The sequence below is a fragment of the Rhinolophus ferrumequinum genome, chromosome X (assembly GCF_004115265.2).
Source record: "Rhinolophus ferrumequinum isolate MPI-CBG mRhiFer1 chromosome X, mRhiFer1_v1.p, whole genome shotgun sequence".
Classification (NCBI taxonomy): Eukaryota; Metazoa; Chordata; class Mammalia; order Chiroptera; family Rhinolophidae; genus Rhinolophus; species Rhinolophus ferrumequinum.
The window spans coordinates 17,622,869-17,636,085 of record NC_046284.1 but is presented as its reverse complement, the minus strand read 5'-3'; the positions used below and the strand labels follow the sequence as shown (position 1 = coordinate 17,636,085).

The window sequence follows — 13,217 nt, the reverse complement described above, 5'->3', positions numbered from 1 at the left end:
CAAGTCAACAGAGGGAGGAGTCCCAGGCCCTGCCAGGCATCAAACTAAAGACTGAGATGATCCCCCTATTCCAGCAGAGAGGGATCCCCACAGAGTTCATCCAGCCCTTACTGTCACCCCAGGGAGGCCCTGAGCAGGTGCCCCTTCGCAGGGGCACCTGTTCCTCCTGTTGGTCTCAGGTTCCTCCTGTTGGTCTCAGGAATGTGAGCTCTTGTTCTGAGAGTTTTGTCTGAGGCCAGCAGAGGTGTGGGGTCTAGGCCCTGCCAGGAGAAAGATGAGGACCCTGAATGAGCATTGAGGGGACCATCCACCCCAGAACAGTAGGGATATCACAAAGCCTATCAGCCCTGGGGGTGCCAGGATTGTGATTGTAGTCTGCTGCCTGAAATGCCCCCTTGACTCGTCTTATAGGGGCTCAAATAATCCTGGGGGGTGAGGGCCTTGGTCTGAGGCATGTGTCCTCACGTCAGAAAAGCAGAGTCAGTCAAGGTCAGGACTCTGAATATCTACCCAGGGCCCCACCCACACCAAAACAGAAACACCACATTGCCTGACCTCACATACCCTACTACTGTCTTACTTGGAATCTACAGGCTATGACCACTGATTACATTTCGGGGAGCTTTCTCAGGACCTCCTACAGGTTCTTATGGAACAGGCCAATCAGGAGACCTCTAGCACACTATCTAGGGAAGGCCTATTAAGACAGCCTTTGTCAGAGCTGACAAGGTTGAGTTTCTCACAGTCTTTTCCCTCCCTCAGGCCATTGGCCCCCATCACCCACCTCCTGCCCACGCTCCTGCCTGCTGCCCCCAACACAAGTCATCATGGCTTACAGTATGAAGAGTCAATGCTGCAAGCTTGAACTAAGCCTTCAGGCCCAAAGAGAGGCTCCCGGCGTGGTAGGTGCACAGGTTCCTGAGGAGGAAGCCACCTCCTCCTTTCTCTCTCCTTTGAGCCAGAGCACCCCAGAGGTGGTGCCTGCTGGTGGAACACCAAGTGTTCCCCAGGGTGCCTGCTCCTCCCCCACTGCCATCACAGCCAGTCCAGTGAGTCAATCTGATGAGAGTTCTAGAAGCCAAGAAGAGGAGGGGCCCAGCACCTCACAGGCTCCACCAGATCCTGAGTCCTTGCTCACCGACGATGTGCTCCACAAGAAGGTGGCTGAATTGGTGCAGTTCCTGAGTGTCAAGTATATAACAAAAGAGCCCATCACCATGGCAGAAATGCTGAAGAATGTCATCAAGGAGCACGAGGAACACTTCCCTGTGATCTTCGAGAAAGTCTGTGAGTGCATGGAGGTTGTCTTTGGCATTGAAGTGAAGGAAGTGGACCCCCCCAGCCATTCCTATGTGCTCGTCAAAATGCTAGACCTCACCTACGATGGGATGCTGAGTGATGACCAGGGTATGCCCAAGACCGGCCTCTTGATACTTATCCTGGGCGTAATCTTCATGGAGGGTAACCGTGCCCCTGAGGAGAAAATCTGGGAGGTGCTGAAAGTGATGGGAGTGTTTGCTGGGAAGAAGGACTTCATCTATGGGGAGCCCAGGAAGCTCATCACTGAAGATTTAGTGCAGGAGAATTACCTGGTGTACCAGCAGGTACCCAACAGTGATCCTCCACGCTACGAGTTCCTGTGGGGTCCAAGAGCCCACGCTGAAACCAGCAAGATGAAAATCCTGAAGTTTTTCACCAAGATCACTGGGTCTGATCCCACTTCCTTCCCATACTGGTATGAGGAGGCTCTGAGAGATGAGAGAGAGCGAGCCCAGGCCAGAGCTGCTGTGGATGATACTACTGCCACGGCCAGGGAAAGTTCCAGTGTCACGTCCAGCAGCGTCTCCTGCCCTGAGTGAAGTCTGAGGAAGATTCTCCTACTCTGTCATTGAAGAGGGCAATCAAGGTTCCAAGTAGAGGAGGGCTAAGTTGCAGGTTTTATCTTTTTTCTTTTCTTTTTGGTATGGTTCAAATGTTCTTCCTCCTAAAAGATTTATTAGCTTCAGAGTCTAAGTTTACAAATGACATTGGTCATGTATTTATTACTGTTTAGTAGGTTTAAGGATAAGAATTTTGCTGTTCTATAAAACAAATTGGGGAAGCTTCCGTCTTATTTTTGTGATCTGGAGCAGGATAATATGGCATTGGAATAGGAATTTCCTTAGAAGTGTGAAAGTGCCCAGCAATAAAGGAGATGGGATCAAGAAATAGAGGAAAGAATGTACAAGATGGTTATCCTAGGATTCCTGTATCCCATTTAGTCTGCTATTTTTGTAAAATTGAAGACATATGTAACTTTAGTAACAATTATCACCCCCATAAACTTTAATTTAAAAAAAAAGATACGTGCCTGGATTTGTTTGGCTAATTAAAGAATATGTGCAAAATTAAACCTTAATAGATGAGAGCTCTGGCTCACTGGCTCATTTATTCTTATAGGTGTGTCTTATAGGTGAGAGTAAAACCTAGAATGAAAAACTGCTTAGACTGTCCTTTGGGATCATGAATAAACCAGAGAGATATCTCCACCTGGAGCAGGTGTGGACAGTATCCTGTACTCTTGTCCCCATGCCACTGAACGCAGTGCACAAATTAAGTGCTCCATATACATTGTGAGTATTTCCTGAGAATACGGTGGTATTTCTTTGAAATGGTGCCCAGAGGCTGGCACTTTTTCCCTGGCCTGAGAGAGCCAGAGCCCACTCCACTGAAGACATTTTAATTAGATTTGCTTGAGTGTAATTTGGCCAACTCTAATCAAGGGATAGATTATTGGTGGGTGTGATAGGAATGAAAATAGTGGTTTGTATGGAAGAGTGGCTAGGAGGGAGGAAAGGAGTTAATCTTTGACTCAAATTCTAGGAGCTTCAAGTTGCATTCAGTTGGGGAAGACTTCCTCATGCCCAAATTAAATAATATATCCACTAACAGGGAAAGTGTACTGATTTTTATTTACAGAGTTGCATTTTTGGCTCCCTCATATTCTTGTGTCCTAGAGTGCTGCATATTCTCTGAGATGTCAGATAACACACACACGCACACGCACACAATCGCAGAGAAGCGAGTCTGGGGTCAAAATCATGTTAGAAATTACTGCTATTCATTAAAGATCCAATCAATGTCAGACACTGTTCCAGTTGGTTTACTTACATTACGTACATTCCAGCAGTCCTACAAGTCAGGGTTTATCAAACCCACTTCACAGATGAAGAGCCTGATGTTCCTAGCTCTTGGCAATTTGCCCAAGATTGTATGTCTAAGTGTCAGGACTAGGACTAGAGCACTGGTCTGAATTCATCTCGGCCCAGGCTGTTCCCACTCCTTCCAGCCAGAGGCAGACCTTCTGTCTCTTAGTGCATTTCCCTTCTCAGTATTCCATGTTTTTCAGGCAACAAAAAGGTTCCTGTGGCCACAGTACTAAAGGCGGCCTAAAGAAGGAAGATGACAAGGAGAAATAAATGGGATTTGGGGATTGTCTCTACCTAGGGTCCTCCTGCCTGAGCCCCAGGGCTCCCTGAGACGCTGGCATTTTTGTTCAGTCCCAGCCCTTTCCTGCATTACGGAACCCTTCCCCTAGTCTTCCTCCATGTGCCCTCCTGTCCAATTCTGGAGCCTGGCCTGATGACCAGCTGGTCCCTCTTCCTCTGAAGACTGTGTGCCCTGCTCCTAATGAAACATCCCCAAATTACCTGCCTTACCCCTGACATAGAACATTCCTACTTCCTGCAGAAGCCTCCTGGCTGTCGCATCCCTCTTTGTGGAGCCCCAATAAAAAGTGTACTTCGGCAGATGTTTAGACATCTAGGTATCCCTCCTGGCATCTTCAACACATTCTCAAATTGTTTTTCTAATGAGCTGGTGAGTAGAGTCTGGTTTGCACATAATCGACTGGTCCTTGGGATATAACCCTGAAGTTAAAAAGGGTTTTTGAAACCACACTGATAGTTGCACTAGGATTCTAATAAGATGTAATATTTGAAACGAACCACTGATCACATCGACAGATGAATGAGCTTACCTAGATGGTCAAAAACCAGAGCCTTCCTTATAAGTGGTAGATGAGAAAACACCATAGAAATCAATGTATAAGCAAACATCCTACAGGGGCTGGATTTCTAAAACCCTGGAGTCCTCCTATAAGGTTTACAATGGTTCCTTGACAGACATGTTAACTCTGATTAAAAAAGAAAACAATAGTTAACCATCCTTCCATTGCCTCTTGTATGTAGATCTGCCCCATTGGAAAATCCTGGTTTGCAAGTATGCTTAATGGCACCTATACAGATGTTTCGGAATGTTCAGTTTATGGAGGGTAGAAGAGACTCATAAGATTTTGACTATGCATCACAAGGAAGGAAAAAATTCTCATGCTACTGAGATTATAGAGATTGATGCAAAGGGCAGTGCAGAACTCATGACATTTACAGGATCCTTTGAAAACTAGATGTGGTCCTGTATTTGAAAGCACCTGTCACATAATAGGCACTTGAAAAAGTTGGTGAATATCAAGGAAAAATTGGTTTTCTCATAAACAACTCCAAAAATTGAAGAGGGTTGTCGCTACAAATTATAATAGTTGCGTTTTATCGAACACCTACTATATGATGGCTTATGGGAGAGACTACAAGTGTTCATCCACATCTTGTCTTTCTCTCCTTCCTGGGTGGTCCACTTGTAGTTAGGCAGGAGCCAGTATGCCATTTGCATGGTTCCCCTGCCATTCAGCAGCAAACATGGAGACCCTGTGCTGAGATAGTGGAACTATAAGGTGGAAGCAGCCTGGATCTCTGAACAGAGTAAGTCCCTGCCAAGAAAAATCAGAATTCATGTGAATAGCAAAAACAAAAAATTGGTTGTGTTAAACCATCTAAATTTCAGGATTTATCTGTTGCACAAGTGAGCAGTTGCTTTAATTAATTAATTCCCAGTGCTTATTTCTGTTGTTAGGCTTATTTAAATATTTTAATTACAAAAGTATCCATACATACTTATTGGTAAACATTTTGAAAATACATGTCAATCACAATTCTCCCCTTTGCAAAGTACCTCCCAAATCAGCCCTCTCCTCGGAGGTAGCAACAATTGACAATCTGATGTGTATTATTTTAAAGCTGATTCTAGGCTTTTCCATAGATACGCTATAAAAGGTATGTTGTGGGTTTTTTACATGCACAGTTAATGAAATACATACTCATCTGACATGTGCCTTTGCCACTTAATAAAATGGATTCAGGGTCTTTCTGTGACAACACATGTAGATCTACCTCACTTTAGTAATTACTCCTTTTTTAGTATATGTGCTGCCGAATGAGCACAGTAATTACTCCTTATAATTCTGAAGTATGTATATGCCATAATTGACTAAGCACTGCTCCTGATAAATACATACAGTGTTTCCCATTTTATGTGATTAATAGAACTTAATATCTGAAAACATGAATTCTTGGCAAATGTGTGTATTTTCTCATAAGAAAGACATTTTAATATGGAAACTGGATTAGGGTGAAGAAGGTGTGAATATTTTACATTTTTGTAAATATGGCTGAAATTTTATTCCGAAAATGCTATAACAAATCATTTTCTCATAAACAAATGTATTTTAATACCCTACATGCTCAGAACCATTTTATATTATTAATTTTCAAATTTTGGGCAAAACTGTGTGAAAAAATATCTCACTATTGTTTGGTGTCTCCCATTTTCTCATTACGTTAAGCAAAAAATTAACTTAATCCCTCACCCATATAAAGTTGGATTTATTTGAGTCTTTTTTCCATAGAGGCAGAAGGTCCAGACATGTGGTAGGCTCCACATTTTGAACCAGCAAATGTGAGTCTCTGGTACTTAAGTTCATTCCTTTACTCATTAATTCATTCATTCATTCATTCATCCAACAAACATTTATTGAACATATGCTCAAGAAAAACCAAAGAAAATGACAAAGCACTTAATTCAGGCTGGAGATTAGGTTATGCTGTGTCAATAGAGGCAATTTGAGGCCATAGGTTTAGGTAAAATTGAGGTTTGTATATATAGCAGCATCTCCTCTTCTGCAAACCAAAATAACACAAAACTTGATAAATCCAAGAAAAAAAGTTAAAGTACTCACCCAGAAAAATCTACCAATCAAAGAAAAGTTTTGTTTGCAAACATATATATATATACATATATACATATACATACATACACATACAATACATATATATAATACATATATACATACATACAATACATATATATACGTGTTTCCCCCAAAATAAGACTGGATCTTATATTAAGGTTTGCTCCAAAAGACGAATTAGGGCTTATGTTCAGGGGATGTCATCCTGCAAAATCATGCTAGGGCTTATTTTCCGGTTAGGTCTTATTTTCGGGGAAACACGGTATATATACAGAGGGTGCCAAAAAAATGTATACACATTTCAAGAAAGGACAAAACTATTAAAATTGTAATATTCAATATACACCAATAACAAAAGATGAGTACAAGTCACGTTTGACTTCTGCAATTACAAGAGGTGCTCAAAGTGGTTACCATCAGTGTCCAGACACTTCTGATTACCGCGAACTACTGCTTGAGCAACGCTGACCAAAGTGTCTACTTGTATACATTTTTTGGCACCCTGAATCTATATTATAGATATGTATATATATGTGTGTGTATATATATATGTGTGTGTGTATATATATACGTATATATATGTATATATGTGTGTGTATATATATATACATATATATATATATACTCATATATATGTAATGCCTGTTGTATCTGTAGCTGCTACTGTATTTCCCTGAAAATAAGACCTAACCGGAAAATAAGCCCTAGCATAATTTTTCAGGATGCTGGTAATATAAGCGGTACCCCAAAAATAAGGCCTATTAAGATCGTGAGCCAGACGGACACATTTAGTACATCCGTTGCAACACACGACAGATGTATTGAATTATAAAATAATAATATTAACATATAATTATATATAAATAAATAATATTATTGACATTAATACTTAAAATAAATGATAATATAAATTATAATTAAGTATTTGTTAATACCCAAGCGGTGCCTTTGGACGAGAGGTAAATGGCTATATAAACAGATGAACTCGAAACTTATTGCCAAATGACCGATCGGAGCACAGACACAACGCACGAATAACATGCACACTTGATAATGAACGGACGTGATTGTGTCTAATATGAATCTTCATAATTCAATATGTCATGTGTTGTAACGGACATACTTAATACACTTGTGTGAAATAAAGAAACGTTTTCTGAATTTTGGTGCCTGCAATTTTTCGTTGCTTGTGTGTGGACCATCATTCTTAACTGTCATCATTTTGGTTGCCACTCCTGTCTCATAAGTCTTCAATTAACACTTGGTTTAATGGAAGATTTAAAGGGAGTAATATTTTGACCCCCAGACGAGTGCAAAAAGAAAGAGCTATTCCGTCGAGTACTGGAAAGGAATCGTGGAGGACTCCCAGGGCAAGAATCCTAAGGCTTTGTGCAAAGAGAAGAAGTTGATCTCCAAATGGTCCGAAAATGGTGAGCAGAGTACGATAACCTCAGTCAACAAGTGGACAAGGGAAATGCTAAGAAGCGCAAGTGTGGATCAGGTCGGCAACCATTATTTCCTGAGCTGGAAGACATCATCTGTGAATGGATTGCTGATAAGAGCAAAGACTTTGGTTGTGCGCAGGGCTGATATTCAAGCATTTGCCCTTGCAATGGCACCACAGTTAGAAATATCCCCAGAAGAATTCAAAGCATCACAACACTGGCTGGATGCTTCCTTCAGCGATAGAAACTGTCTCTAAAATCAAAACACTGGTCAAGCTGGAAGATACGGAAGTTATTAAACATGCACTTGCATTCAAGTCCTTTGTTGATGGCATCGACTTTTCTAAATACCAAGTCTCCAACATGATTGCTGTGGATGAAACTAGTGTTTATGGGCCAAGGATCTCAAATAACAATTGATCAGAGGGGTGCCTCGTCAATCTACATTCCCTCCACTGGTTACAAAAGTGCACGTGTTACCTGTATTGGCAATTCGTCTGGATGGAAAGAAAGCCCCACCTCTAATCATCACTAAGGGCAAGAAAGATAAGGCTGAACTTGTTTCAGGCATTTATGTTCTTGAAACCAAAAAAGCCTGGTGCACACAAGCAGTTATAAGGAAGTGGGTCGGTTTAATGCTGCCACTTGTTTCACGAGGCCAAAGAGGTCTGCTAGTCTGGGATTCAGCCAGCACTTACCACACTAAAGACATGAAGAACTTCCTTGCAGAGAGAAGAATAGATCAAATAATGATTCCCACAGAAATGACTGCCTATCTCCAGATTCTTGATATTGCAATAAACAAGCCATTCAAGGACTATTTGCACATCGAAATCAATGACTACATTGAAAACAGAATGGAGAGAAATCAGCGTGGAAACTTTGTGAAACCTAGCCTGCAAGAGGTCATGACTTGGGTGAAGAATTCCTGGGATAAAATCACTGACAGCTGTGTTGCCAATGCACTACGAGCAGGCTACATGGACAAGAAATGCTCATTTAAGGAGAGCTCTATTGCTGGACATGAGAGATCGGGGCCCATGTTTCTACAGGAAATGGAGTCGCAAGAAATTCAAGCCAGAATTCGGGGTTTGGAGAGTTATGACGATGTTCCAGGAAAAGATGACATGACTGTGTTTGAATAAATGTAGATTTTTGTACCTGAATAAATGAATACATGTAGATTGTTCTACATGAATAAATTTAGATTGTTGTACATGAAAAAAAATAAGACATCCTCTGAAAATAAGCCCTAATGCATCTTTTGGAGCAAAAATTAATATAAGACCCAGGTTTATTTTCAGGGAAATATGGTATTATATATACAGTTATACATTGTGAGTGTCTCAGGTCCCTTTTAAAAATCTACTCCTGGCATCCTTTGTCCAACTCTAAGCTTACACCCAGCAATACCCAGACACTTATCTCCTTTAACCTAGTGTGTCTGTTGTAGGCAGCTGGCAGCTCTGCAATAACTAGTTTCTCATCACGAACAGAACAAGGTCCAAGTAACAAGAGGCTGAGATTCCATAATGCCTCCTATATCTAACTGGTGAACAACGATTGTCAAAATTTTACATGTGCGACATCATGTTCCAACTGAAGCTTTCAAAGAAATTTAATCCATGAACATGAGGAAGGCAGAGCAATCTGGTTGAAGTGAGAACTGTAATCCCAGGGTCCTTCCCACTCAGCACCCTTTCTTCTCTCTTAGGGGCAGTGGCCCTGGCACCCAACCACAGAGCTCTCGGATTCCCTCTGAGCGCTGCTGGGAAAGCTCTGTACTAGGAGACCCTTCCTTCGTTGGGCCCCTGTGTGGACTTTGTTCTGCCCAATGTACTGAGTCCCAGTTTTGCTGCCTGGCTTTTTAGCACTGCCAGCAACTTGTGAGACCAACCTCTGCATCCCAAGCATAGTTTACTATCCCGTTTCTTGTTCTCCGACTCCTCCCCTGACCCAGACACAAACAAGCACACACTGTCCTACCCACTCATCTAGTTTCTATTCTCAGAATGTGACTGGCTGTCTTCCCTGCAGCCCACCATCCCCGTTGAGATTTTGTTAAGATTTTTCACAGGCCCATCCTTCCTGCTGACTACAATCCCTATCTTTTCCTTCCTTCCTAGCCTTGCTTCGAACTCTTCTGCAAAGAGGTCTGCTAGTAGCTTCTGAGCACCAAATAACAAAGAGGGCCTTCTGACTTCTCACCCATATTTCACTACGAAGGCAAAACTCTTCAAGTACTCTAATAACCCATGATATGAAGATTTCCACTTTGACTAATGGGAACAGGAACTATTCTCAACCCCCTGTGAGTTCCAGAGTTCTCTCACTGTGCAGTAATCTCCTCTCTAGTATTCTGTCCTGCGAATTCTAGACACCTTGGCCTTCCTGGACTCCCAGCTCCATCTCCTAAACTCAAGGAGACTGTCCAGCCTCCTGCTCTGTGCACAGTGCCCTGCATTTTCTTTTCAGGCAATAAACGGGGGTATCGTAGGATTTATCTCCTTTGTTTTCCATTTCTTAGAGATCACTATCCTTCACAGTCTGATGTCCAATAAATTAAAAATTGTTGTTTCATATATTTCATCTGGATTTTTAGGTATATGAAGTAAGAGTTCAGTTCCATTTCTACTGTAGCCAGAAGCAGAAATCCTATAATGCAAATTTAAAATCTAAATTATCTTGACATGACAAATATCCCAAAATTTCTTTTTTTTATTAATTTCAAGTATACAAAACAATGTAATAGTTAAACATTTACACCCCTCACAAAGTGATAACCCCCCCAATCTACGACCCCTCTGACATCGTATATAGCTGTTACAGTTTTACTGACTCTATACTTTATGCTGTACTCCATATATATATATATATATATATATGCACACACATATATATATGTGTATATATATATACACACACACACACACACACACACACACACACACACATATAACTATAGTTGACATTCATTATTATTCAGCTTCAGCTTCAGGTGTACAGCGCAGTGGTCAGGCATCTACAACCATCCATGAAGTGGTCTCCCTAATAAGACATGTGCCCATCTGATATCCTACAAAATCTTTACCACATTATTGATTATATTCCCCAAGCTGTCTTTCGTATCCCCGTGGTAATCTTGCGGTTACCAATTGTACTCTCTAATCCCCTCACCTTCTCCCTTATCCCTACCCCTCTCCCATCTAGCAACCCTCAGTGTTTCCTCTATGTCTCTGAGACTGTTTCTGATTAGTTTGTTCATTTATTCTATTTAGATTCCACATATAAGTGAGATCATACAGTATTTGTCTTTCTCCGTCTGACTTATTTCATTTAGCATAATGTTTTCTAGGTCCATCCATATCGTTGCAAATGGTAAGATTTCATTCTTCTTTATGGCCGAGTAAGACTCCATTGTGTAAATGTACCACAATTTCTTAATCCAGTCGTCTAATGATGGACATTTCAGTTGTTTCCATGTCTTGGCTATTGTGAATAGCATGCAATAAACATAGGGTTGCATATATTTTTTCAGATTAGCGTTTTGGATTTCTCTGGATAGACACCTAAGAGTGGAACTGCTGGGTCATAAGGTAATTCCATTTCCAGTTTTTTGAGATACCTCCATACTGATTTCCACAGTGGCTGTACCAATCTGTAATCCCACCAGCAGTGCACAAGGGATCCCTTTTCTCCACATCCTCACCAGCACTTGTTGTTTGTTGATTTATTGATGATAGCCATTCTGACTGGAGTGAGGTGGTATCTCATTGTGGTTTTTATTTGCATTTCTCTAATGATTAGTGAGGTTGAGCATTTTTTCATATGTCTGTTGCCCTCTGTATACCCTCTTTAGAAAAATGTCTCCTCATGTCTTCTGCCCATTTTTTAATTGGGTTGTTTGTTTTTTTGTATTGAGTTGAATGAGGTTTTTATAAATTTTGGATATTAACCCCTTATAAGATGTATCATTGACAAATATATACTCCCATTCAGTAGGATGACTTTTTGTTTTATTGATGGTTTCCTTTTTTGTGAAAAATCTTTTTAGTTTGATGTAATCCCATATGTTTATTTTTTCTCTTACTTCCCTTAATCGAGGGGATATGTCAATAAAAATATTACTAAGGGTAATGTCTGAGAATTTAGTTTCTATATTTTCTTCTAGGAGTTTCATGGTTTCAGATCTTACATTTAAGCCTTTAATCCATTTTGAATTTATTCTTGTATATAGTGTAAGGAGGTGGTCCAGCTTCATTTTTTTGCATGCGTCTGTCGACGTTTCCCAGCACCATTTATTGAATAGACTGTCTTTACCACAATGTAAATTCTTGCTTCCATTGTCATAGATTAAATGACCATATAGGCATGGATTTATTTCTGGGCTCTCTATTCTGTTCCACTGATCTATGTGTCTGTTTTTATGCCAGTACCATGCTGTTTTGATTACTATAGCCTTGTAGTACGATTTGATGTCAAATATCATAATACCTCCTACTTTGTTCTTATTTCTCAAGGTTGCCGTGACTACTTGGGGTCTTTTATGGCTCCATATGTATTTTAGGATTATATGCTCTATTTCTGTGAAAAATGTCCTTGGTAGTTTGACGGGAATTGTGTTGAATCTGTATATTGCTTTAGGCAGTATGGACATTTTAACTATATTAATTCTTCCTATCCATGAGCATGGTATGTGTTTCCATTTATTTGTGTCTTCTTTAATTTATCTCTTCAGTGTCTTATAATTTTCTGAGTACAGGTCTTTTACCTCTTCAGTTAAATTTTTTCCTAAGTATTTTATAGTTTTTGAAGCAATTGTAAATTTTCTTAATTTCTCCTTCTGATAGCTTATTATTGGTGTATACAAATGCAACTGATTTCTGAATATTAATTTTGTATCCTGATACTTTACTAAATTCATTTATCAGTTCTAATAGTTTTTTGGTGGAGTCTTTTGGGTTCTCTATATATAGTATCATGCCATCTGCATATAATGACAATCTTACCTCCTCTTTACCAATTTGGACGCCTTTTATTTCTTTTTCTTGTCTGATTGCTGTGGCTAGAACTTCCAGAACTATATTGAATAAAAATGAAGAAACTGGGCAACATTGTCTTGTTCCTGATCTTAAGGGGAATGGTTTTAGCTTTTCCCCATTGAGTATGATGTTAGCTGTGGCTTTATCATATATGGCCTTTATTATGCTGAGATATGATCCCTCTATTCCCGCTTTACTAAGAGTTTTTACCATAAATGGCTGCCGGGTTTTGTCAAATGCTTTTTCTGCATCTATTGATATGACCATATGATTTTTATTTTTCATTTTGTTAAGGTGGTGTATCACATTAATTTGCAGATATTGAACCAATCTTGCATACGAGGAATGAATCCCACTTGATCGTAGCGTATGATCTTCTTAATGTATTCTGTTTGCTAATATTTTGTTGAGGATTTTTTTGCATCGATGTGCAATTAGGGATATCAGCCTGTAGTTTTCTTTTTTTGTAATGTCTTTGACTGATTTTGGGATCAGGGTGATAGTGGTCTCGTAAAAAGAGTATGGGAGCCTTCCCTCCTTCTGGATTTTTTGGAATAGTTTGAGGAGAATAGGTGACAATTCTTTTTTGAATATTTGGTAAAATTCACC

The 13,217-nt window shown here is 40.2% G+C and overlaps 1 protein-coding gene across 1 annotated transcript; it reads left to right on the top strand.

Moving 5' to 3' along the window:
- The first annotated feature begins 827 nt into the window (after nucleotides 1-827).
- Nucleotides 828-1,859, top strand: LOC117026669 (putative MAGE domain-containing protein MAGEA13P). The gene has a single exon (XM_033113609.1). The coding sequence runs from the start codon at nucleotides 828-830 to the stop codon at nucleotides 1,857-1,859; it is 1,032 nt and encodes a 343-aa protein (XP_032969500.1).
- The last annotated feature ends 11,358 nt before the right edge of the window (nucleotides 1,860-13,217 follow it).